Source organism: Pteropus alecto, unplaced genomic scaffold, assembly GCF_000325575.1.
Source record: "Pteropus alecto unplaced genomic scaffold, ASM32557v1 scaffold354, whole genome shotgun sequence".
Taxonomy (NCBI): Eukaryota; Metazoa; Chordata; class Mammalia; order Chiroptera; family Pteropodidae; genus Pteropus; species Pteropus alecto.
The window spans coordinates 147640-170870 of NW_006435759.1; the positions used below are offsets into that span (position 1 = coordinate 147640).

General features: G+C 45.7%; 1 protein-coding gene and 1 pseudogene across 1 annotated transcript; one reads left to right on the forward strand and one right to left on the reverse strand.

The window, feature by feature from the left end:
* The first annotated feature begins 11890 nt into the window (after positions 1–11890).
* Positions 11891–21403, forward strand: LOC102890965 (solute carrier family 22 member 13). The gene is made up of 10 exons (XM_006910782.2): positions 11891–12387; positions 17514–17617; positions 17828–17982; positions 18220–18388; positions 18599–18719; positions 18809–18903; positions 19142–19356; positions 19558–19666; positions 20482–20697; positions 20923–21403. The coding sequence occupies exons 1-10, from the start codon at positions 12010–12012 to the stop codon at positions 21014–21016; spliced, it is 1656 nt and encodes a 551-aa protein (XP_006910844.1). The 5' UTR covers positions 11891–12009; the 3' UTR covers positions 21017–21403.
* LOC112479027 lies at positions 20329–20447 on the reverse strand (annotated as a pseudogene).
* Positions 21404–23231: the final 1828 nt, after the last annotated feature.

Consider the following 23231-nt stretch of genomic DNA (forward strand, 5'->3'; position numbering starts at 1 on the left):
ATCACCAGTGGCCGGCATCCCATTAAAGAGTTCCGTTAGTAAACTTACGCATATGTTCCCTGTCTTCTCCATCTGAGAAGTGGCCGTGTGCCTCAAGGCCCAGGAGGGAGATGTTTCAGCTCATCTTGCCTTACTCCAGTGATGGCGCTGGGTGGAAAGTAGCAGCTACCTTGGGCTTCCTCGTGCTGCCTGTTCTCCCACACCTGACAGGATGTGGGCATCCTGGGATATCTTTACCCCACTGAGTAGCAATTAAAAGTTGATTGTTCAGCTGGAGCCCAGAGAATTTAATTTAGGGTGTTTTTTTCCTTTTCTTTTTTTCTTTTTCTTTTTTTCTTTTTTTGTATCTGATGTGAATTCTAGCAGCCTTTGTCAGGAAAAAGCACAGCCTCATGAAGGCAGCCTAAACTCTGTTCTGTTTCTGTTCATGGTATTCCTAAGCATTTTGCTGAAGCTGCCCTCAGGCACCCCTCTTCATTACTCCCTCCGGAAGGGTTGCTAGCCTTAACTTCAGCTGGTGCAAAACATCTGACTGTAGTCACACTTCAGCCATCGGATCCTGCAAAGTGGAACTTTGGACCGTTTTTAGAGAAAACGTCAAATAATGGCTTGTAAAGGTGCATTTTCCCAGTAGTGGTTTTTGAACAGAAATAATCATAACTCATTTCATTGTGAAAGTATTTATTTTCAGAATTTAAAAAATGAAATTGAAGAAAAACCGTTCCTCAATCCTCCCGTGAAAATCAATTTGCCTAGCCTCCAAGTCATGAGGAAATGCAAGGCTGAGAGTTCCGCAGCAATAAAGGAGACCCACGCGGGCGGGAGGCCTGCCGTCCGCCCCGCGCCTGCTCCAACCCTTGGGAGGGGGCCACTCCGCGGTGTGGCCGCCCCCGGCCGGAGCGCGAAACCACATGTGCCGTGACACTTAGGGTCTATGAGCAGACAGTGTTCATTTGATTTTCTACAGAAACAATATAAATTATTCTTTAGGTTTGTTTTTGTCTTTTTTTTTAAAGCACTCATAATGCAATATGTGAATAATCAGTGGGGTTAAGATTTTTCTTCCTGCTGTTTCACAGTCAGCCTTTGCCTAGCTGCAAATAGCCCTGACAAGTTTCGTACATGAAAGTGATCCTCAATCTGGCCTTAAAACAACACACAAAGAGGAACTTTGGGCCCCTGGAAAGGCGAGAGTTGCCTCTCACAGCTTGGCTCAAGCCCTTTCCAGCACTTTTGGTCTGTGAGTAAAAGATTGCTTTACTTAGTTTTCTCTTGGAGCATCTCTGAAAGCTTTCCCCACAACTGACTTGTCACAGTTCTTGTTTCACCCTGAGCTTGTAGTTTTAGCCCTGGGCTTTCTTCACCTACCCTGGATGCACAGGCATGTCGGGTAAGGGGTGGAAGTTGGGGAAGAGGAGAGGAGATGATTGGAGGATATGGATCGAGAAGAAAGTAGATGAGAGGATCAGAAACCAAAGTCCTTAGTCCAAAGCAGGAGTAGTAACAGGAGGGAAGTGTCAAGCCTGGGAAGAGGAAAGAAGAATGATCAGCTTGCTGGAAAAAATACTAGCTTTTCTCTCTCTCTCTCTCTCTCTCTCTCTCTCTCTCTCTCTCTCTCTCTCTCTGTTTCATTTCATTTTTTCTTTGGGTGGTGGGTGGAGGGAATGAGGATGGGGAGGTGTGAATACAGTATGAAAAAGAGATCGTATCTTCTTTGGCACAAGACTACAAGACTAGTGGCTTATCTTCGAGTCTGTGTTTTGGTGTCAGACAAGCTCATCATGAATCAAAAAGGTGGTAGCTTCAGTCTGTTCTAGCTTTCTACGTGGAGGTGGTCTGGGAGTAAGCCTCCTCTTCAGTTTCTCTAGCTGACCATTACCTTTGAACCGCAGTGGGACGGGCATGACAATAGAAGTGGGCTAGGGCTTTCTCTTTTCTTTCAGTTCATATTTTGCCCTGCTGGGAATTAGGAGTCAGACACCAAACCCCAGGACAGTGTTATGTCTTCTGCATGATGTATGGACTCCCTTTGCTGACTTATGCAGTGATGCTGAGAAAATAAGTGAATAGAAACTTCCCAGGTGGGACAGCATGTGACCTGGTGAGCGACCTCTCTTCTTTCCAGGAGTGGTGGTTCAGGGTACACTTCTGTCCTGAGGTCCCCAGGATCCCCTGGTCCCTGGGGTAGGGACTAACTTTAGCACAAGGTAATATGTGCCAATGCTGTTTGTGAAATGTATGGTCTTTCTAAATGACTAATGGATTCGTTTGGGTTTTTCACTTAAGTTTTGAACCAAATCCTAGAGCCAGATGATACTACTTAATCTGGAGGATAGAATAATGGTGTATCAATAAATGGAGGTTCCTCTTTATGACGTATGCTAGATTATGAAAGATGTAAAATATTTGACTTTCCCCCCTTTTTTTGACTTTGTATTTCGCTGCATGTTTCCTTCATTTTTAATCAATAAACAGTAAATTGTCTGATGGTGTAAGCATTCTTTACTTTGGTGGCTATTAGTGGGGGGCAGTGGGACATGGGTCAGGGAGTCACTACTAACTTTAATTTTTCATGCAAACAGGAAAGCCAACATGCACAGAAACCAAAGAAATGTGTAGTTATCTACACATGAGAACAACTTAAAAACTTTGCACAAACAGGAAACAAATCCCAAAAGGGAGGGAGAGAAGACCTGCCCAAGGAAATTTGACAGAGTTGGATGGGGAACTTCTTGTACTGACCTTTTCTGATATTCCGTTCAGGCTTCTGGGCAGGGAAGACATGCCATAGTCAAGCCCCTGAGTGTCCCTCTTGGAAAGTTCAGAGCAGGGCTGATCTTGTCCCCATTTAAGATTCCATCCCGTCTGTATCCTCCACCTCCCGGGTAAGTGCTCTACCTGACCAGAATTCCTTTCCAGCAAAACGTGGCCTTTGAACCACAGTAGAGCTGCTTGTGGATCCTGATAACCCAGAGCTCAAGTCCTGGGTCATTGGGGTTTATAGTAACAGATGGTTGAATTTGCTTTCAAGATTAGCGGGTCATAAAAGTGGACTCTTGACCACTGTGGGCACAGAGAGGAGGTGCTGGTTATTCAAAAGCGAGTATAGTGTCAATGGGGGCAAAGCAGCAAGAGTAAATAGAACCTCTCCTGCCCGTCCTCTCTAACGATGTCAGATCCTAAGAGGCCCAGTTCCAGCTCTACATCTTGATAGTAGCAGAGCTCAGTGCAGCAGTTCATGAATTCCCCTGGGGCAGCTCACCTACCCCTTTGTTTTTTAGAGCAGTTTTGTTTTCACAGCAAAATTGAGTGGAAAGTATTCAGAGTTCCCATACACCCCCAGAACCCACTCACGCACAGCCTCTCCCACAGCCAGCCTCCTGCCCCAGAGTAGTACATTTATTGCAGTGGGTGAACCTACATTGATTGACAAATCATTATCACTCAACGTCCATAGTTTATACTCAGGTTCACTCTTGCTATTGTGCATTCTATGGGTTTGGAAAATGTATAGTTTCATTGCCCTGAAATCCTCTGTATTCTGCCTGTTCATTCCTCCCTCCCTTATAGTCCCTGGCAACTGCTGAATTTTTTTACTGTCTCCATGGTTTTGCCTTTTCCAGATTGTCATACAGATAGAATCATGTAGTATGTAGCCTCAGAATGGCTTCTCTTATTTAGTAATATGCACTGAAGGTTTCGCCATGTCTTTTTCATGGCTTGATAGTTCTTTTTTTTTTTTTTAGCACTGAATAATGTTCCATGTCTGGATGTAGCACAGTTTATTAATCCATTCAGCTACTGGTTGCTTCTAAATTTTGGAGTTACAAAAAAGAAGCAATAAACATTAATGTGCAGGTTTTTGTGTAGATATGAATTGTCAGCTTCTTTGGGTAAATACCAAGGAGCACAATTGTGGATTATATGGTAAGAGTATGGCTGGTTTTGTAAGAAGCCACCAACTTTCTTCCAAAGTGGCTGTACCATTTTGCTTTCCCAACAGTGAATGAGTTCCTGTTGCTCCACATCTTTGCCAGAATTTGGTGGTGTCAGTATTTTATACTTTGGCCTTTTTAAGAGGTGTATAGTGTTCTCTCGTTTTAATTTGCAATTCCCTAGTGACATGATGTTGAGCTTCTTCTCATATACTTATTTGGATGTATGTAATCTCTTTGGTGAGACATCTGTTCAGATCTTTTGCACATTTTTAAACATTGTTCTTGTATTGAGTTTTAAGAGTTCTTTGTATAGTTTAGATAACAGTTCTTTATCAGATATGTCTTTTACAAATACTTTTAACCAGTCCGTGGCATGTCTTCTCATCCTCTTAACAGTGTCTTTGGCAGAGCAGAAGATTTAATTCTAATGAAGTCCAGTTTATCAGTCATTTCTTTCATGGATCATGCCATTGATGCTGTATCTAAAAAGTCATTATTATACCCAGCAGCATCTAGACATTTGCCTATGTTATCTGCTGCGGGTTATCTAGTTTCGTAGTTTACATTGTGACCTGTCATCCATTCTGAATGAATTTTTATAAAGAGTGTAAGTTCTGTGTCTAGATTTGTTTTGTTTTGTTTTGTTTTGCCTGTGGTTGTCCAGTTCTTCCAGTGCCATATTTTGGAAAGGGTACTTTGTTCCATTGTATTGCCTTTGCTCTTTTGTCAAAGATCATTTGAATATGTGAGTCTGTTTCTCAGATCTCTAGTCTTTGTCTGTTCTTTTGCTGGTACCACACTGTCCTGAGTAGCGTAGCTCTATAGTAAGTCTTGATGTCAACTATTGTCAGTGCTCTTTGTTCTTTTCCATTAGTATGGTGTTAGCTATTCTGGGTCTTTTGCCTCTCCACATGAAGTTTAGAATCAGTTTGTCAGCATTCACAAATATTGCTGGGATTTTTTATTGGGATTGGGTTGAATCACTAGATCAAGTTGAGAAAATTGACATCTTGATAATATTGAATCTTCCTATCCATGAATATACAATATCTCTCCATTTATTTAGTTTTTTGTTGATTTCCTTCATCAAATTTTTGTAATTGTCCTCTTGTACATGTTCTGTTAGATTTATACCTAGGTATTTCATTGCTTGAGAACTAATGTAAATGGTATTGTTTTTTAATTTCAAATTCTACTTGTTCATTGTTGGTATATGGTGATTAGCTTTTGTATGTTAACCTTATAACTTGCAACCTAGCTATAATTACTTGTTAGTTCCAGGAGTATTTTTCCTGATTCTTTTGGGTGTTATAATTGTGCCATCTGTAAATAAACACAGTTTTTTTTTCTTCTCTCTCTCTCTCTCTCTCTCTCTATATATATATATATATATACCTTTTATTTCCTTTTATTATTACGTTATCCAGGATGTCCAGTGTAATGTTAAAAAACAATGGTGAGAGAGGATATCCTGGCCTTGTTCCTATCTTTAGTGGAAAAACTAGTTTTCATTAAATATGATGGTAGCTATAGGCTTTTGTAAATATTTTTTACCAAGTTGAGGAGGTCACCCTCTATTCTTAATTTGCTGAGAGTTTTTATCATGAATGGGTGTTGGATTTTGTCAAGTGCTCTTTCTCCATGTATTGATATGGTCATGCGATTTTTCTTCCTTAGCCTGTGGATATGATGTATTATATTAATTGATTTTCAGATGATGAACCAGCTTTGCATAGCTGGGACAAATCTCACTTGGTCATGGTATGTAATTCTTTTTATACATTGTTGGATTTGATTTGCTAATATTTTGTTAAGGAATTCTGCATCTTTGTTCATGAGAGAGACTGCTTTCTGGTTTTCTTTCCATGTAATGTCTTTGTCTGGTTTTGGTTTTAGAGTAATGCTGGCCTTACAGAATGAGTTGGGAAGTATTTCCTCTGCTTCTGTCTTCTGGATTGAAGATAAAATCACACGCACAGGCACACACACGCAGACACATTCATTGCCCTTTGATTACCCATGTATACAGTTTATGTGACAGCAATGATGCAAAGAACAAGAGGGAAGAATTAAGATTATTTTGTTATTATACAGTGTTTTTTGAAAATGGACTTGGATTAGGTGTAAATGTATTTTGCAAACTCTAGAGCAACAACTAAAAAAAATAAAAAATAAAAAGGAGATAGAACTGATATGTTAAGGAAGGAGAGAGTGGAAACATAAAATTCTCAAAACCACAAAAGGCAGAAAAAGAAGACAAAAATGGGAACAAAGAACAAATGAACAGAAAACAGTAACAAATATGGTAGATGTTAATCCGACTATATTAACAGTTGCTTTAAATGTTCATGGTCTAAAATACAAGTAAAAGAGAAGAGATTGTCGCAGTAGGTCAAAAAACAAGATGCAACATATGTTGTCTACAAGAAACCTACAAAAAATATTTAAATATAAAGACATACAGGTTAAAAGTAAATGGTTGGAGAAACATACGATGCTAACACTAACCAAAAGAAAGTGGAAGTAGCAATGTTAATTTCAGACAGAGTAGACTTCAGCAAGAAATATTACAAGGATAAAGAGAGGCATTATATAATGATGAAGGAGTCAGTGCTCCAAGAAGACAACAATTCTTAACGTGTATTTGCCTAAAAACAGTATCAAAATACAGGAGGCAAAAACTGATGGAAGTGTAAAGAGAAAGAGTTGAATCAATTATAGTTGGAGACTTCAACATCCTTTTTTCAGAAATGGACAGATCCAGGAGGGAGAAAATCAGTAAAGACATAGTTGAACTCATCAGCACAATCAATCTGCTAGATATAATGGTCATCTATAGATTACACCATCCAACAACAGAAAATGCAGTTTCCTCAAGCTCACGTGGGACATTCACCGAGACCACATTCTGGGCCATAAAACACAATTTAATAAATTTAAAAGAATAGAAATCATACAATATCTGCTCTCAGACAACAATGGAATTAAACTAGAAATCAACATGAAGATAGCTAGAAAATCTCAAAATACTTGGAGATTAAAGAACACACTTCTAAACACATTGGTCCAAAAAGGAATCCTGAGAAATTTTTAAATATTTTGAACAAAATGAAAATGAAAATACAACTTATCAAACTTTGTGAGGTACAGCAAAAGCAGTGCTTACAGGGAAATTTATAGCATTGAATGTATACATAGAAAAGAAGATGTAAAAGGAGTAAGTAACCTAAGCTCCTACCTTAGGAAACTAGTAAAAGACTGAATTAAAGACAAAGGAAGTAAAAGAAAATTAGAGCAGAAATCAGTAAAATTGGAAACAGTAGAGAAAATCAACAATACCAAAAGATTGTTCCTTGAAATGATCAATAAAATCAACAAGCCTCTAACCAGACTAAGAAAAAAAAAGACAAAAATTACTAACATCAGAAATGAAAAAAGGGAACATCATTATGGGTTCCATGGACATTAAAAGGATAATAAAGGGATACTATAAACAACTCTATGCCCACAGATTTGATACCTCAAATGAAATGGACCCATTCCTTAACAGGCAAGACAAAACTCACACGAGAAGAAATAATCTGAATAGTCCTATATAAGCTAAAGAAATTGAATCAATAACTAATAACCTTCCAAAAGAGAAAGCGCCAGATCTAAATGGATTCACAAATTCTACCAAACGTTTGAGAAAGTATGCCAATTCTCTACAATCTAATACACGCATAGATAATCTAATACAGCATTGCTGTTATTATTTTGAACAAAGTGTTATGTGTTAGGTCAACCTAGAAATGGAAAAATAAAAGTTTTTCTTTTACCTTCACTATTTTTCCTCTGATGCTCACCCAGCCCTTTTTTATGTAGTTTCTGACTCATCATTTTCCTTCTTCCTGAAGAACTTTGAATATTTCTTGGAAGGCAAGTCTGCTGGTAACAAATTCCCTCAATTTTTCTTTGTCCAAGAACGTCTTTATTTCTCCTTCATCTTTTGAAGGATAATTTTACAGGATATGGAATTCCAGGTTAGTGGCTTTTTCTCTCAACACAAAATATTTCATTTCAGTCTCTTCTTGCTTACATGGTTTCTGAGGAGAAGTTGATACAATTCTTATATTTGCTTCTATAGATAGGGTGGGTTTTTTTCTTTTTCATGATTTCGTTGTTTATCTTTGATTTTATGCAGTTTGAATATGATATCCTAGGTGTAGTGTTTTGGGCATTATCCTGCTTGGTGTTCTCTGAGCTTTCCTGCACTTGCACTTTGGTGTCTGACATGACTTGAGGGAATTCTCAGCCATTATTGTTTCAAATATTTCTTCTATACCTATCTACTGGTATCCCCATTATGCCTATGTACACTTTTCATACTTGTCCCATAGTTCTCGGATACTCTCTTCGGATTTGTTTGTTTGTTTCATCTTTTTTCTCTTTGCTTTTCAGTTTTCAAAGTTCTTATTGACATATCCTGAAGCTCAGAGATTTTTTTCCTCCGCTTTGTCCAGTCTGCTAACGAGCCCATCAAAGGCATTCTTCATCTTTATTGCACTGATTTTAATCTCTAGCATGTCTTTTTCTTAGAATTTACATCTCTCTGCTTACATTACCCATCTGTATTTGCATGTTCTCCACTTTTTTCATTGAGATCCCTTAGCATATTCCAAGTTTTGTTTTGTTTTGTTTTCTTTTGTTTAATTCCCAATCTCATAATTCCAATATCCTTGCCATATCTGAGTTTGGTTCTGCTGCCTGCCATGTCTCTTCAAACTGTGTTTTTGACTTTTACCATGTCTTGTAATTTTTTGTTGAAAACCAGACATGATGCACTGGGTAAAAAGAATTCCAGTAAAGAGGCTTTTAGTGATATGATGGTAAGGCGTGGGAATGGGGAAGCCTTCTGTAGTCCTATGATAAGACTCAGATTTTAGTGGACCTGTGAATTTCACAAGTGCTTCTCAGTCTCCCCCTCCCCCTTAAGTAAGGCACGATGGCTAGAGAGGGTAGAATTGGGTACTTCCCTTATTCCAGGTCAGTTAGGCCCAGCAGGTTAGGCTCTGTTTGGATAGTTTCTCTTAAGGGTCAGCCTTGTTTAAAAAGAAGAAAATGTTCTCAGTATGTTTCAAAATGATTACTTTTCCCATGCCTCTGGAAACAACAGAATTTTTCTCTGATATTCACCGTGAGAATCTGGTAGAGCTTCTGGAGGTAAATCTGAAAAGTGAGGGGACCCCCCGCCGCTTTTGGAGATTTTGGCTCTCAGCCTTATGTACAATGAGCCCTCAGCAATTTGTTAACTATAATTCAGGTTTTCCTAGTCTGTTTCTAGTTCCTGTGCAAGTTTCTGTTTGTGGAGTTTTGCTTTAGTAAGTTATACTTCTCTGTATGTACCTGTATGGCTCTCCACTGTGAGGGAGAGCAGTTTACCCTGACCTCACTTCTCTGACAAATCTAAGAGTCGATTTTTCAGTTTGTTCAACGTTTTATATGTTAGGATGGAGCTCCTTACATGTTGGACCGGAACCCAAAAGTCCTAACCCAGTTTTTATTTACTAGAATTATTCTCAAGTCTTGGAGAGATTTTACACCATCTAATGAATCCGTATGAACAATGTTTGTGGAATATTTCCCCACTCCCCGCCACACGCTCCAACACTACCCTCTACTCTGTGGACAGACGATTGGCAGTGGACACTTGTTTTAAAGAATCTGTTGTCTCGACTTAAAGAGTCGTTGTGGTTAGAGAACTCTCGTTACACCCTTCCTTGGTCTTACTCGTGCCATCGAGGTGGGCAGGTGCGAGGAGAGGAAGAGGATGGAGACCTAAGCCATGGGCTCTCCCTGAAGAACCAAAGGTAACCCCAAGCCTATCTCGCAGTCTTCCAGAAGATGGTGGGGTGACCAGACTGGTTGGGGGAGTCAGAGACCGGCACGCATGCTGGTGTTGGTCTCAGCCTCCCAAGTCAGACCACAGGACAGACAGAGGTCCTTGGGGCTGCAGCGATCCTGCGAGGACTCCCTCAAAGAGGGGAGCCGAGGCATGCCTCGAGGAACTCTGAGGCAGCTTTGGCAGACTGGTTGGGATATGGGGATAAGGTTAAGAGGAGAAATAAACTAACCCAGAAAATTAGAATTTGGGGAATATAGAAGTCAAGGGAAGCCAATGGTATCCTGCACCTCTGGACCAAGATTTCGGGGTCATAGTTCTAACCATGGGAGATCTTTTGTTATGTCTCACTCATCTGTCAGGAGTCTCCTCATCATCTATCTTTATTTTAGAATTGCTCACCAAGAAATAGAAGAAGCCTTAGAGACCATCTAGGTCAAGCTTTCCCTTTACACAGATGAAGAAATCGAGGCCCAGGGGGTAAAAGAAACATAGGATCAGAGCGAATGTGTAGCAGAGCCCAAGCTTTCTGCCTCCTAGCTCCAGCTCCCTTATCTACTTAGAACCAAAAGCAGCAAAACTCCTTTCCCTGAGTGGCATGAGGAAGTGATGGGAAGTGAGTACAGGCTCAGGTCTTCCGCTTGGCCCCCATGGGGACTCCTAACTAGGCAGTGGCAACTGGTAGCATCTGTTTTCTTGGAAAATTAATCAAGGCGATGCTGAGGACAAGAACATGGAAGGAAGCTAGGTGAAGGAAAAAAGATAGAGCTGGGGACACCGGCGGGCCTGGTGGGATTTGGGGATGGGCAGCAGAGAGGAAAGTGCTCGTATGCAGTGCCGTAGACCCTTGCCTCTGTCCTTCACTGTCTGCTCTGCCTTGACCTGGTCTACATGCTGGCTGCCTGACAGGTGGCCAGAGGCTGTGCTGTTTTGACAGTTGGATAGGCACAGGCACACATTTATCCAGAACTTCCCTGAACAACCTTGCTTCCTTGTGTTCCCTGCACCATCTCTTAAAACGGTTCAAAATTCAAAACATGAAAAGGCTTTCCAATGTACAAACGAATATGCGAATGTGTGCGCATGCATACACGTGTACTTTCCCCCAGTCCTCTATCATTCCTCACCTCCCGTGCCTGAACCGGACACCTTCCAAGCCCTAGGCCTACCTCCAGTAAGACTCCCCCAGGAGAATAAGGATAGGGGCCTTTGGGAGATTCTTCTTTGAATTCCTGCCTTTTTGTTAGTCCCTGGTCTTTTAAGAATCCCAGTTCCAGCAAGGCTAGGAGTGGCCACCCACTGGGCTTCCACGGCTGGGGCCATTGTAGTGGGAGACTTCGTTCTGTGTTTCTGTAATCACTGAGAATGCCTAGGGTGGCCAGGGCTGCTCTGGGGCAGCTCGGATTTGTTTTTATCAGGGGATTGTGTGAATGGTCTATTCTTTGACTAGAACACAAAATGCAACTCTTGGCTCTTCTGCGATTGCTCTGCATTCTTGAAGTATCTTTGGTGCTGAAAATGAAAGACATGTATGCCCTTGGTGGATCTCCTGGCCTTCATGCTGCCCTGGGATTGACTGGTACTGCAGATGACCCCGGAACCAGAAACCCACATGACAAAGGTAAGATTATCAGGGTCAAGAGGCTTGATTGGCCTGGTAATAGAGTTAATAAATATACAGGCTGGGTCCTTGCTGCTCTCCTGACTTATATTCCACTGTCTAATGTGGGCTGGTCCCTAGAAAGGACCTTTGTGACCCTCTGAGTGTTATAACTACTCTCAGAATTGGGGTTCTATTGTGATAAGAGGGGTTTGAGCTAGGCGTGAATTGTTTAGGACATTCCAATTGGTATGGGGTGGGAAGGTGTGCTGTATATTATATAATGATTGGCTGAAACTCATCCCTATGTACTAGGCCTGAGAAAGTCCTCTCGTTTCTTCTCGTGGTACTTGTGTTTCAATAAAACATGTTCGGATTCTGCAAGCCTGAGTTGACTGGTTTTTTGTATTTTTTTTTTTTTTCCATCATATTCTATCCTTCCCAGGGAGCTGAGGTGTGAAGGTGGAGCTTGGCAAGGCTGGATTAAACATTAATGCAGCTGTTATCACTGCCTAAAGGAGCAAGCAACCCTGGACCAAGGTGCAGAGCTCTTTAGTGGCCCCAGGGTGAGGACGTGGTGACAGGTAGACATGGTTCAATTTTCCGAGGTCCTGGCTGAAATAGGCGACTTCGGTCGCTTCCAGATACGGCTGTTGCTACTGCTGGCTATTCCCTTCTTCTTGAGCTCCTTCCACATGTTTGCCCACGTCTTCATGGTCCTGAATGAGGACCATTACTGTTCAGTTGCCTGGGTCAAGAACGACACTTTCAACTTCAGTGCTGCTGAGCAGCTGCTCCTGAGCGTGCCTCTGGATGCTTCAGGCAACCCTGAGTCCTGCCTCATGTTCCGGCCACCCCCTCCCAATGCCAGCCTGGAGGACATCCTCAGCCACCGCTTCAATGAGACAGAGGCTTGTGAGACGGGCTGGGAGTATCCTGAACACAAGGCCCTATCCCTAACGAATGAGGTGGGCTGCCCCTTTGCCGGTCTGTGTCCCGTTTCGCGTCTGTCCGTTCCTTTGCCTGGCCCTCCGCCCTCATTCGCCAGTGTTACTGTTCCATTATCCTTGAATGATTCACACTGATATGCCTGTTTTACTTGTTTATTGCCAATCACCCTGTTTTTCTCTTTGCCCTCTGCCTCAATACCTGTCTACCTGTCTATCCATTTTCTCTGGTCTATCTGCCCATCCATCCATTCATCTTGCCCTAACCTTTTGTCTGTCCTTCTGCCTTTGTGCCCAGTGCCTGCCTTTTTTCCTGTCTCCTGTTATTCTGTTTTTACACCTTTCTCTCTCTTCCACATTCCCATCTATCTGTCCATTTGCCTTTGTTTTTTAGTCCGCCTCTACATGTCTGCCCCGCTTAGATTTTCCTGTGTTTTCCTAACACTCTTATGTTATCTCGTTCCCTGTCTATTTGTCTGCCTTTCTATTGGCTTGACGTGCCTATCTCTATCTCGATCTCCACTTGCCTGTCTCTGGGATCCCGGAGGACACCTGTGACTCTAGGATTTGTCCTACAGAAGGTAACTGAACATTTGCTCTTGCTAAGTTCATTCTCTTGGAGGAATGCAGACAGAAATGGACAGATTCCCCTCCTAGCAGCCTCAGAGCAAGAAGAGCCTTGGGAAAGCATCATTCTCTACTCTGTTGCTTCCCAGATGGTGGGGTGAGGCTAAGAGTGGGGAGAGGACGTGGCCAGGGTAACTGTGGAGCTGGGAGTCCCCCGCAGGCTCCCACTGCCCAGTTCCCTGCAGGAGCAGGAAGGGGCACATGTAGTCCTGAAACCTGAGTGGAGGGTGTTATTGGGAGGATCTGTGCAGCTCTTACCTTTGGGGTGGTAAATCTGGAGTCCAGAGATTAAACATTCATTTTTCCCCCCATGGGTAAAAATAGTCTTTCTTAGAGGTTCTCAGAGGGTAATGTTTTAACTAAAGGCAAACTTTCACTTTTTAATGTATTACCATAAACCTACCCCTAGAGCCCTAGCAGCCTGATAATATGTCCTGCCTGTCTTCCTCCTGTTCCTCCACCCCATTCTATGGCACAGGGGGAGAAGGTAGCCCGTGAGCTCTCCAGCCTGTGGATCTAGCCCAGCCTAGCCCAGTCTGACGCTCATTGGCCTCTCTTCCATCATTCCCCCAGCATCATTCCCATAGTAGGTTCTGGCCTTCACTGGTCCTCAGATGCTTTGGCTGTGCCTACCTCTGCACATGCATATGAACTCTCTGGCCAAATATCACCATCTTTAAAGCCCAGGCAAACTTCCAGATTGCTTAGAGCCAATGCTAGCCCTTATTTACAGCCTGTGCTGCACTGTTCGTGGGATTTTATTCCACCAAAACCCCAAGTATTAACTGTACAGGGAACAGTCAGAGGAAAGAGACACCCTGCTCCCCTTTTCTGAGGACCCCTGATGGTCAAGGTATGATCTGGGCTCCTTGTCGTTGGGTAAAGGGCGGGGTGGGCTCTGAGACTAGAATTCGCTTCCTCCCGAATAGGTAATGGGCAGACGACTTCTCAAAGGAATTGGTATGTTATCTGGGTACCAGGGTACCAGGAGAATGTTGATAGAGGAGAGGAGGTCTTTGCAGACAGAGCACAACAAAAGAAAGGCCTGGCAGTAGGAAGCAGGCGACCTGCCTGGGGAGCAGCAAGAAGTCGGTGTGCCTGGAATGCGGGTGGGCAGGGGTGGGAGTCGAGCAGGATGTTCTCAAGGCTTTGGGGCCTCTCTCCTTATTCTCAGTCATCATCCTGTGTGCTGGAGGTGGAGCTGGGGCTTAGATCACTTGCCCTTCCCTGACATGCTCCCTTCCACCCTCACCGTGCCAAGGACTGTGACTTCCAATATAAAGCTTTGGTCTTTGTGCTTTGTACCCTGCACCCCATGAGACCCCAAGCTCAGTTCCAGAGTGGAGCTACCTTGGCATGAGATCTCTTACTTCTGTTTTTCATCTAGGAGGAAGGGCTGTGACATACTGATTCAGAGGACCCTCTCTGAGCTGCCACCCTAAGTCCCCTTATTAGAACCAGCAGCTTCATATTCAAACTGAAATACAAACAATCCTAATTTGAGAAGAAAAGAGCACATTTCCTTATAGGCTATGTGCTCTTGAAGAACAGAGTTCATTTGTCCCTGTCCTCTCACCCATCCCACATTTCCTGGGTGCCCGTCTTTGGTAAAAGAAAACACGAACCTCTGAATAGGGAGGGAAATAGACTATCAAGGAATAGCTACAACAGTGTAGTCTGTCCTGTGACTAAAGAGCGGGCAGAGATGGGAAGGAAGAGGAGGCAGAGAGAACAGCCGGGTCTAGGTTATGGAAGCATGAAAATGCCTGGCCTGTTTGAGAAAGACTGACATACAAAAGAGGCTGGGAAATAGGCAAGAGCCAACTGTCCAAGGGTCTTAGATACAGTGCTGAGGAATATGGGTTTTCTCCTAGAGACCAAAGGAAGCCCCTGAAGGTTTTGGAACAGGGAGGAAGATGTGATGGGATATGCTCCAAGAAATGAGGGCAGGATTCTGTGGGCCACCGTGGCAGGCCCCAGGCAGCACCATCTGCTGTGGGCATTAGGGCGGGAGAGGTTGAAGATTGGCATTCTGAGTTGGAGCCTTCTTCATCTCTGTTCCTTCTGCAACATGATACCACCGCAGGAGCTTGGATAAGTCTTGACACCTCCCCAAGACACAATCTCTGCTCCTGCACAGTGAGAACGATAAGTCTTCATGGAGTTAGAATGGTGATTTAACGAGATAAGGGGTATATAAAGTACAGGGAGGTAGTGAATACTGGCCACTGTGCAGGGATGCCAGTGTTGGAAGTGTCCCATGGCTTGGCACCCATGCCTTCAGATCACTGTAGCCCTTTGTGTCTGAGACGTCTTTGTCACCAGCTGTGAGTTTCATGAACACGAGCCAATGCACCCACGGCTGAACTAACGTTTACTGAGAACTTCCTGTGTGACTGCCACTGTACTAAGCATGTTACGTGGACTGATTTCTTTCATGCTACCAAGTGATAGTATGTAATATATTCTATTCCCATTTTATACATGGGAAACACAATACACCAACAGATCGGCTAACATGCTCAAAGGTCCCCAGAGTTATTTAATTCTGGCTCGAGAGGCTAAGAACAGCAGGCTTTTATTTGTTATTACTTATTTTAAATAGTGTCTAAGCATAAAGGCAATGCGTGGCAGCCAAACTGACATCAACCCAATAAAATTGGGTGGAGAAAGTTGATATCTTTTGTCCAGCCCTCTTCATTCTGATTATGTTAATTGCTGGACACATATCAAAAGTTCTTAAAAAAGCACAGTTGTCCTTGAGAACAGAAGCATGAGTACATGATATCTTCTGGATTGATTAATTTCTTGCTAAAGGTTACTTAACTGATAACGATTGCCTGGTTGGTTCACTGTAGGTATTAGTTGATTCATTCATTCATTCAGCAAATATTTTCTTAGATCTCACCAGTTTCAATCCTTGTTTCTGGGGCAGTAGAAATGTCTGAACAACCCTGACCTAGGATTAGCTGCTTAACCGCTCCTTCCTTAGAGGAAAATAATAGTATGTCAATGATTGTTGTCAGGATTATGTGAGATAATGCACGTAGAGCATTAGGCATAGTACCCTACACAGGGTGAGCACTCATAAGGCATTAGCCGTTTTCGTGAAGCTATCTCTCTGAGCTCTAGAGGAAAGCTATGTGTCATGTTCCTCAACAAACATTTGTGTAGGGCATTGAGCTGTGTGCAAGGGCCACAGAACTCCCTGAGGGGCCCACATACCAGTGGGCTTAGGGGCGAGTCACATGTAGTAGATGAGTATGTACATGTTGTAGACATGGGTACAGAGGTCTACGGACATGCATTTTTTTCTCCCTGTGGCTTCAGGTTCTCTCTGTGCATCTCCAGGTGTGTTGCCTGTATCACCTCTGCATGCACATGCGTGCACGTTCCTCTGCTGTAATCTCCCTCACGGAGTGTATGAGGGCTTCTTAGTATTCTGGTTGCCTGTGAATGATGAGTTTCAGGGAGATGTTACAGCTAGATGGGGAAATGTGGAAGGCCTAAGTGGGTCACAGGGATGCCCTGGCTGTGATGTAGAGGCCCCACTTGTCAAGAAGCAGCAATCAGCTGTGTGTCAGAGGTTCCCAAACATTGCACCATTAGTGTCTCAGTGAGTTTCCGTGGCATCTCCAGGCCAAAAGAAATACGTAACAGTCTTAGGTGTCAAGTAATTTTCGAACCTTCAAACAACTTAAGTGTTTCTGTCCTAACAACTTAATAGCTATTTTAAAAAGTAATACACAGACAGAGATTCAGGGACATGGACTATAGACTAATGGTTACCAGAGAGTAGGGAGGAGGGGGAGGGGGATGGTAGATGGAGTAAAGGGGGTCAAATATGTGGTGACAGACAGAAATCTAACTATGGGAGGTGAACACACAGTGTAAATATATATACGCCTTACTGTTAAAGTGTACAGCTGAAACTTATTGGATTTCGTTAACCAATGTCACCATAAAAATAAAATAAATTAAATAAATAAATAAATAGAATTTTTAAAAATATAAATTTTAAAAAAAGTAATAGACATTAAAAGCGTAAATTGATAGGACACTTTTTTTTTCATTCTTAAAGAAATACAATTACTTACTAATTACTTACCTATCTGTCTATCGGGAACTGTACAACTTCCTGATCCTCGTACACTGACACCCGCATTTTCTGGTCCTCGCTGATTCGCTCATGGTGCTTGCCTTTTCTCATTGCCACTGCCAAAAACACAACTTCACATAGATATGACATCACTGAAAGGAATATAGCGTGATCTCATGTTAAACTGCTACTATCCTGAGCTAGGAGTTCATGTGATACCAGACAGGTGTTGAATATTGCTGTATTCTCCCTAAACACTTTAAACATCATGCTGTGTGTGCCCCCTGAGTTCACTCTGGTTCCCTGGGGTGCCTTGGGAACTGTGGGCATCTGCCCTGAGAAGTTGGTAGTGGGTGGGCTGGATTATAGAAGCCTTGCCCTCAGCTGCCCCTAGACTCACATCTGCCTGTGTCTGCCTCAGTTCAACCTAGTTTGTGACCGGAAGCCACTGAGGGAGACCTCACAATCAGTGTATATGGCGGGGCTCCTCGTTGGCGCTCTCATCTTTGGGCCCGTCTGTGATCGGTAAGAACCTTGGCCAGCCCACCCCTGCCCTAGCATGCTCTTAGGCTTCTGGCACAGGGCCAGGCGTCCCCACTGCTTCTCACACTGGTGTCCCTCAAACGGGGCTCCCGTGGTGTGGCCACGTGTCCTTCCTCACAGAGAACCCAGGGCAGGGCTGGGTCCTCCCTTGCCTCCTTCGCCTCAGAGAGCCTTCTCTCCTTCTTTCTCCAGGATTGGCCGCAAGGCCGCTATCCTGGTGCAGCTGCTAATCTTTGCCGTCATGGGCCTGTCCACTGCCTTTGTGAACAGCTTCGATCTGTACATGGTCCTGCGCTTTGCTGTGGCTACTGCCGTCTCTGGATATGCCTTCAGCGGTATTTCCCTACGTGGGTATCTGAGCCCTGAAGCCTTCAGCCATAGATTGAGGCTGTGGCGTCTGGCTACATTCCCCAGACTGACTGGGAGTGTGGGGGCGGGGGTGGGCACTTGTCAGGAACCCTCTTCTGAAGCCATACCTGCACTTCCTGAGCTGGGACTGAGGCCCCAACCTTGACAGGGCTGTGTCTAGGGAGACAGGGAGTGAGAGGGTGGGATCTGGCTCAGTCGCCGTCTCTCTGTTCCAGTTGCAGAGTGGGTGGGGCCCTCGTGGAGGACCCAGGCCATGGTCATAATCCAGTGCTTCTTCTCCCTTGGAGAGATTGTGCTGGCAGGTCTGGCCTACGGCATCCAGAACTGGAGGCACCTCCAGATTGCCGGCTCAGCGCCTGTCTTGCTGCTCTTCTTCTACTTGTGGTGAGGAGACACTTCCCGGGAGCTGCCTAGGGTGTAGCACACACGTGCACCTTGGGGGAACACTTGGAGACCGCTTCAGAGAGAGGGAGCCTGCAGGGGTGTGGGGTTCAGCGTGCACTGGAACAGCCGCAAAGCTGGGGGTGGGGGGGTGGGGGGTTAGGGGATTCTAGGACCCCGTGCCCCAAGTTTACAGCCATTCTTGACCTACAGGGTTCTGCCAGAATCTGCACGGTGGCTCCTGATCAAGGGGAGAGTCGAAGAGGCCAAACAAGTGATCCAGAAAGCAGCCTTGGTGAACAGGCGGAAACTCTCCCCAGAGCTCCTGAGCCAGGTACTCCCAGCACGCAGCCCCTGCCCTGCCCCCAGATCTCACACACACAGACCTTTCCACAGGCCCCTCACTTGGCATTTTCTTCTCAGCTGGCTGTAGAGAAGACAGGCCCCTCAGGGAATGTCCTGGATCTATTAAGAAAACCCCAGCTCCGGAAGATGACCCTGATTCTCTTCTTAGTCTGGTGAGCGCCCTGGGACCCATGCTTCTCCTCGAGGCACGAGCCAAGGGCCACTTTGCTGTTGTGTGTCGATGGGATGCAGGAAGGTGGCTTTCTGGCTGGGATGGGCTGTGTGGGAATGACGGGAACTCTCCCTGGCTGTGCTACTGTCTCCTGTTGTGACTTCTGGCCAAGGCAGCCTCTCTGAGTGTGATGGTGTCTCATCACCTAGCAGTGACAAGGACTCTTGGACACTTTGTAGGTTCGTGGACAGTCTGGGCTACTACGGCCTGAGCTTACAAGTGGAGGAGTTTGGCCTGAACATCTACCTGACCCAGCTAATCTTTGGAGCAGTCGAGGTGCCTGCCCGCCTCCTCAGCATCTTCATGATGCAGTGGTTTGGCCGCAAGTGGAGCCAGTTGGGGACTTTGGTTCTGGGGGGCCTCATGTGTATCATCATCATCTTCATCCCAGCAGGTACCAAGGGTGACTCTCCCCTGACCGCTCCCACCCTCACTCATCTGTGGCCAGAGGCCCATTGCTCCCCTTTTTGGAGTGAGGGCATCCCTGTGGTTCAGTTTCAGACGGGGTGAGGAGTTGGATTGAGCAGGGCAAGGAGCAGGGCCCAGGTGATGGGTCTGTGTACCCTTCATGCTGCTGACCAGCATCTCTCACCAGATCTGCCCACAGTGGTCACTGTGTTGGCCGTGATGGGGAAGTTCGCCACGACTTCTGGATTTACCATCTCCTACGTGTACTCTGCTGAGCTCTTCCCCACTGTCCTCAGGTAAGGGCCGTGGAGCAGCTCCTGCTCCTCTGCTTCCGAGGCCGTTATTTTGACAATCTCTCCTCCGCCCTCATTGGCGCTTCACAAATTGCTTACGAGGCTGGCTCTGGGATGACAGTGCTGGGTGGGGTCCAGAAGAACTAGAAATCTAGTCCAAGCTCTCAGGTTATTCCCTACGCTGGTGGAGGACAGATCGAGAAGTTGGCCATGCTGCGGCCTTGTCAGGACTAGTGTATGGAGTAAGTCTAAGAATGAATGACTCAGAAGAAGGAGCAGTCAGGAGGGCATGGCAGGTGGTCGGGTGGTAGGGAGTGCAACCTTTGACCTGACACTTAATAGGTGAGCAGGCATGTAATAGGCAGACCGAGAGGCCTAGAGGTTGGAGAAACATGGCACACAGTCAGACTACAAGAAGTTCACTGTGCAGGGGGAAGGATGGGTAGGCCGGATGAGCCTGGATGCCCATAACGAGGGGTCTGGGCTCTCCTGAGGAAGTGTGCTAAGGTGGCACTGTGGCCCAGAGTTGAGGCAGGGTCTGCTTAGTTTTTCTTTCTTTCTTTTTTTGTTTTTTTTAGGTGAGGCAACACTTGGTTGACCTAACAAATTGTAAGGACCTTGTCAGCTTACAATCCCTTATTTAAAAATTTTTTTTTTATTTTTTATGCCTACAGCACCTGGTCTTCCTAGGTGATCTCCCATCCAAGTACTAACCAGGCCCAACCCTGCTTAGCTTCCGAGATCTGACGAGACTGGGTTCGTTCAGGGTAGCATGGCCGTAGACTGGGTCTGCTTAGTTTGTACTGGTCTTCCCCTAGGCAGTCGGGCATGGGACTGGTGGCTGTCTTCTCAAGGGCCGGGGGCATCATCGCACCTCTAGTGATCCTGCTGGGCGAGTACTATGCAGCGCTCCCCATGATCATCATTGGCACCTTCCCCATTGTGGGGGGCTTGCTCTGTGTACTGCTGCCAGAGACACGTGGCCAGCCCCTGAAGGATACTATCGAGGACCTGGAGCAGGGGCCGCAACCCCGGTGAGCTGCTTGCTTTCTCAGAAGCTCAGGGCCCAGGCCTCACATCAGTGGCCCCCACCTCACACATTAATCCATTGTTGCTTAGAGGCTGACATTGGGGTAGTGGAGGAGGGCCTCAGGACACTCAGATATCTGGCTTTGGGTTAGATTCCCCCTATTTTGTGGAGGGGTGGTGAGGGACACCTTCACGGTACCAGTTCATGGTTGGCCTTCTGCTCCCTCCAGGACTTTGAAGTTAGCACCCTCAGAAAAGGAAACGGAGGCCTCAGGGAAAACATCCATCCCAGGGGGGGCCTTCGTGAACAACACGCATTTCTGATTTCATCCCCCTGCACATGGCTGGGACTGGCAAGCAAGACCAGCTTTGCTGATGGAGGCAACACACCAGGACCTGACTCAGCGCCAGCCCTCCCTGCCGAGCCCAGTCCCAGAGGCACCTGGGACAGGGGCTCCCTCCGTTCATCATCTTTCTTATCCCCAGAGCCCCACCCCCAACACTGTCTTCTGGGGAAGGGTCTCCGGGGTTTTCTGTTCTCTGATAGTCTTGTGGGAGTGTGGCTCCCACGATCCCCTCAATCTGGGGTCCCCTTTCCTTTAAACCACAGTGAAACCTAGAACAGGACACCCAGGTAGAGCCCTTCCTAGTGTGTAGAGTATAAGAAGAAATATCTTAAAGTTGTGGATTCCATCCAGGAAGGTGGATGAAAAGGCCGTGTGTAAAGAGAAGGTAGTGCTTCCTTCTGCTGGTTCGCCCAGGCCCCTCTGGCTATGGTGGGGTCCCTGCAGGACATCTGATCCTGCTGAGAGAAGACTCTATGTCCAGCTGGTATCAAACTCTAGCCTTGCATTCTCTTCGAAGATCCTTCATGCCCCCACCCCATGTTCAGCACTTGCCTGACCTGTGTGGGTCAGGGACCAGCAGTGGGGAAAGAGGGGAGATGGGTTCCGTCCCTCTCCATGTCCCTCTCCTCCCTTTCACGGTCTGCTGTTTCTGGCTCCTGCAGGGCCCGTACAGGGTGAAGGGAAAAGACAGAGAGGCCTTTTGATTTAGCTGCTGCTGGTTGTAGTAGTTCTTTCTAGGTCCTGCTGGCTAATCATCAGTCAGTACACTCCAGCAAGCGTCTAAAAGCCAGCCCTTCCATGGGGCGGCTTCGTGGCTTTCCACTGACCTCGGGACCCTCTTCAGCTCCTGCTCCCGGTATTGCTCCCCACATTGTCCCTCTTACTGCTGGCATACCTTACCTTAGAGGACCATCCTCTCATGTGGGGTCTCGAGCCAGGCTACCTTCCCCAGCAGCTACTGGGCCTACAAGAACACGTACATCCTTGTGCCACCAAGAGTAGAAAAAGAGCTTGGTTGGCCACTACCCCTTCCTTTGTGTGCCTTCAAAGGCATCTCTGGCTGACCTCTCTTCAGACAGTGAGGTTCCAATCTCCCTTTCTCACAGGCACCCCCATCCCAAAGAAGGGTTCTTTCAGACCTCCCTCCCTCACACTCACCTTCTCTGTTAGAGTCAAGAGGTGGTGGTAGGTGCTGGATCAGTTTTGCTCTCTTTGTCAATCTACCATGGAAGCGTCCAGCACCTGTCTTTCAAATATATAGATACTTGTTATTCACAGTTCTCTGCTTTGAAGGGGCTGGCAAAAGTTCTATTTAGCTTCCTGACAAGTTCTCTGTCATGGAGTCTCAAGCCTAACCCTCCCCTTGGGGACACCCAAAAGTCTTTCTGGGCACAATGTGGCACCTAGGCTGAAACTTCCAAGATGAAAAAAAAAAAAACTTTAATAAGAGTGAGGAATCAGCCATTGCAAAGCTGAAGGCAACTTCCTCTCAGGTGTGGACACTTGCATACCTTTGATGCACAATAAACATGATCCTGGGAAGAGACTTGATGCCACGAGCATAATGCAAAGAATCACCTATTGTCTCCTGGCAGGTCCTTAGAGATTCATTCTTCAGGGATTGTGGACCCCTGGGGAGAAAGATTTTTCTCTGTATGTATTACATAGTGCCCTGTAGCTGGTTCTGGACAATGGGTAAAATGTTGGTCTTTTAGTGGTCGCTGATGGGAGAGCAGCAGCTGAGACCCTGGGACCTCTGAGAAGATGTGCAGGCCTGACCCTGACTGTCCCCTGAGGAGCAGTGGCCAGCTTGGGCTGGGCGGTGGCTGTTCTCCCTAGGGTGTTGGCGAGCACAAAACAGCCCCGATTCAGGGGACGTGTTAGCAGTGGACCCATGACTCGTGTTGCGGTTAGCTTTGTGGAGGCTAGTGCTGGACCTGCATCTCAGGCTTTGGGGGCTGGAGCCCTCCTACTCTGGGCCTCGGGCTTCCCATTTTCAAAAGGATGACTTTGTAGGTCTTTTTACACTAATCTTCGAGGATTTTGATCTTGGCGAGGGTGAAAGGCAAAGGATTCCAGCAGTCTCTGCCCTCAAGGTCCAAGGAGATGGGAGAAGAGGGCCACACCCCATTTCTAAGTAACTGTCATACACTGGGCAGCGAGTCCTCAATGGTGACCCTTACTCATAAAGC

Coding starts and splice junctions, on each gene's coding strand:
- LOC102890965 (XM_006910782.2), top strand. CDS start 12,010: ATGGTTCAATTTTCCGAGGTCCTGGCTGAAATAGGCGACTTCGGTCGC. Junction 18,389..18,598: donor CTGCTCTTCTTCTACTTGTG/GTGAGGAGACAC, acceptor CTTGACCTACAG/GGTTCTGCCAGAATCTGCAC. Junction 20,698..20,922: donor GAGCAGGGGCCGCAACCCCG/GTGAGCTGCTTG, acceptor TGCTCCCTCCAG/GACTTTGAAGTTAGCACCCT.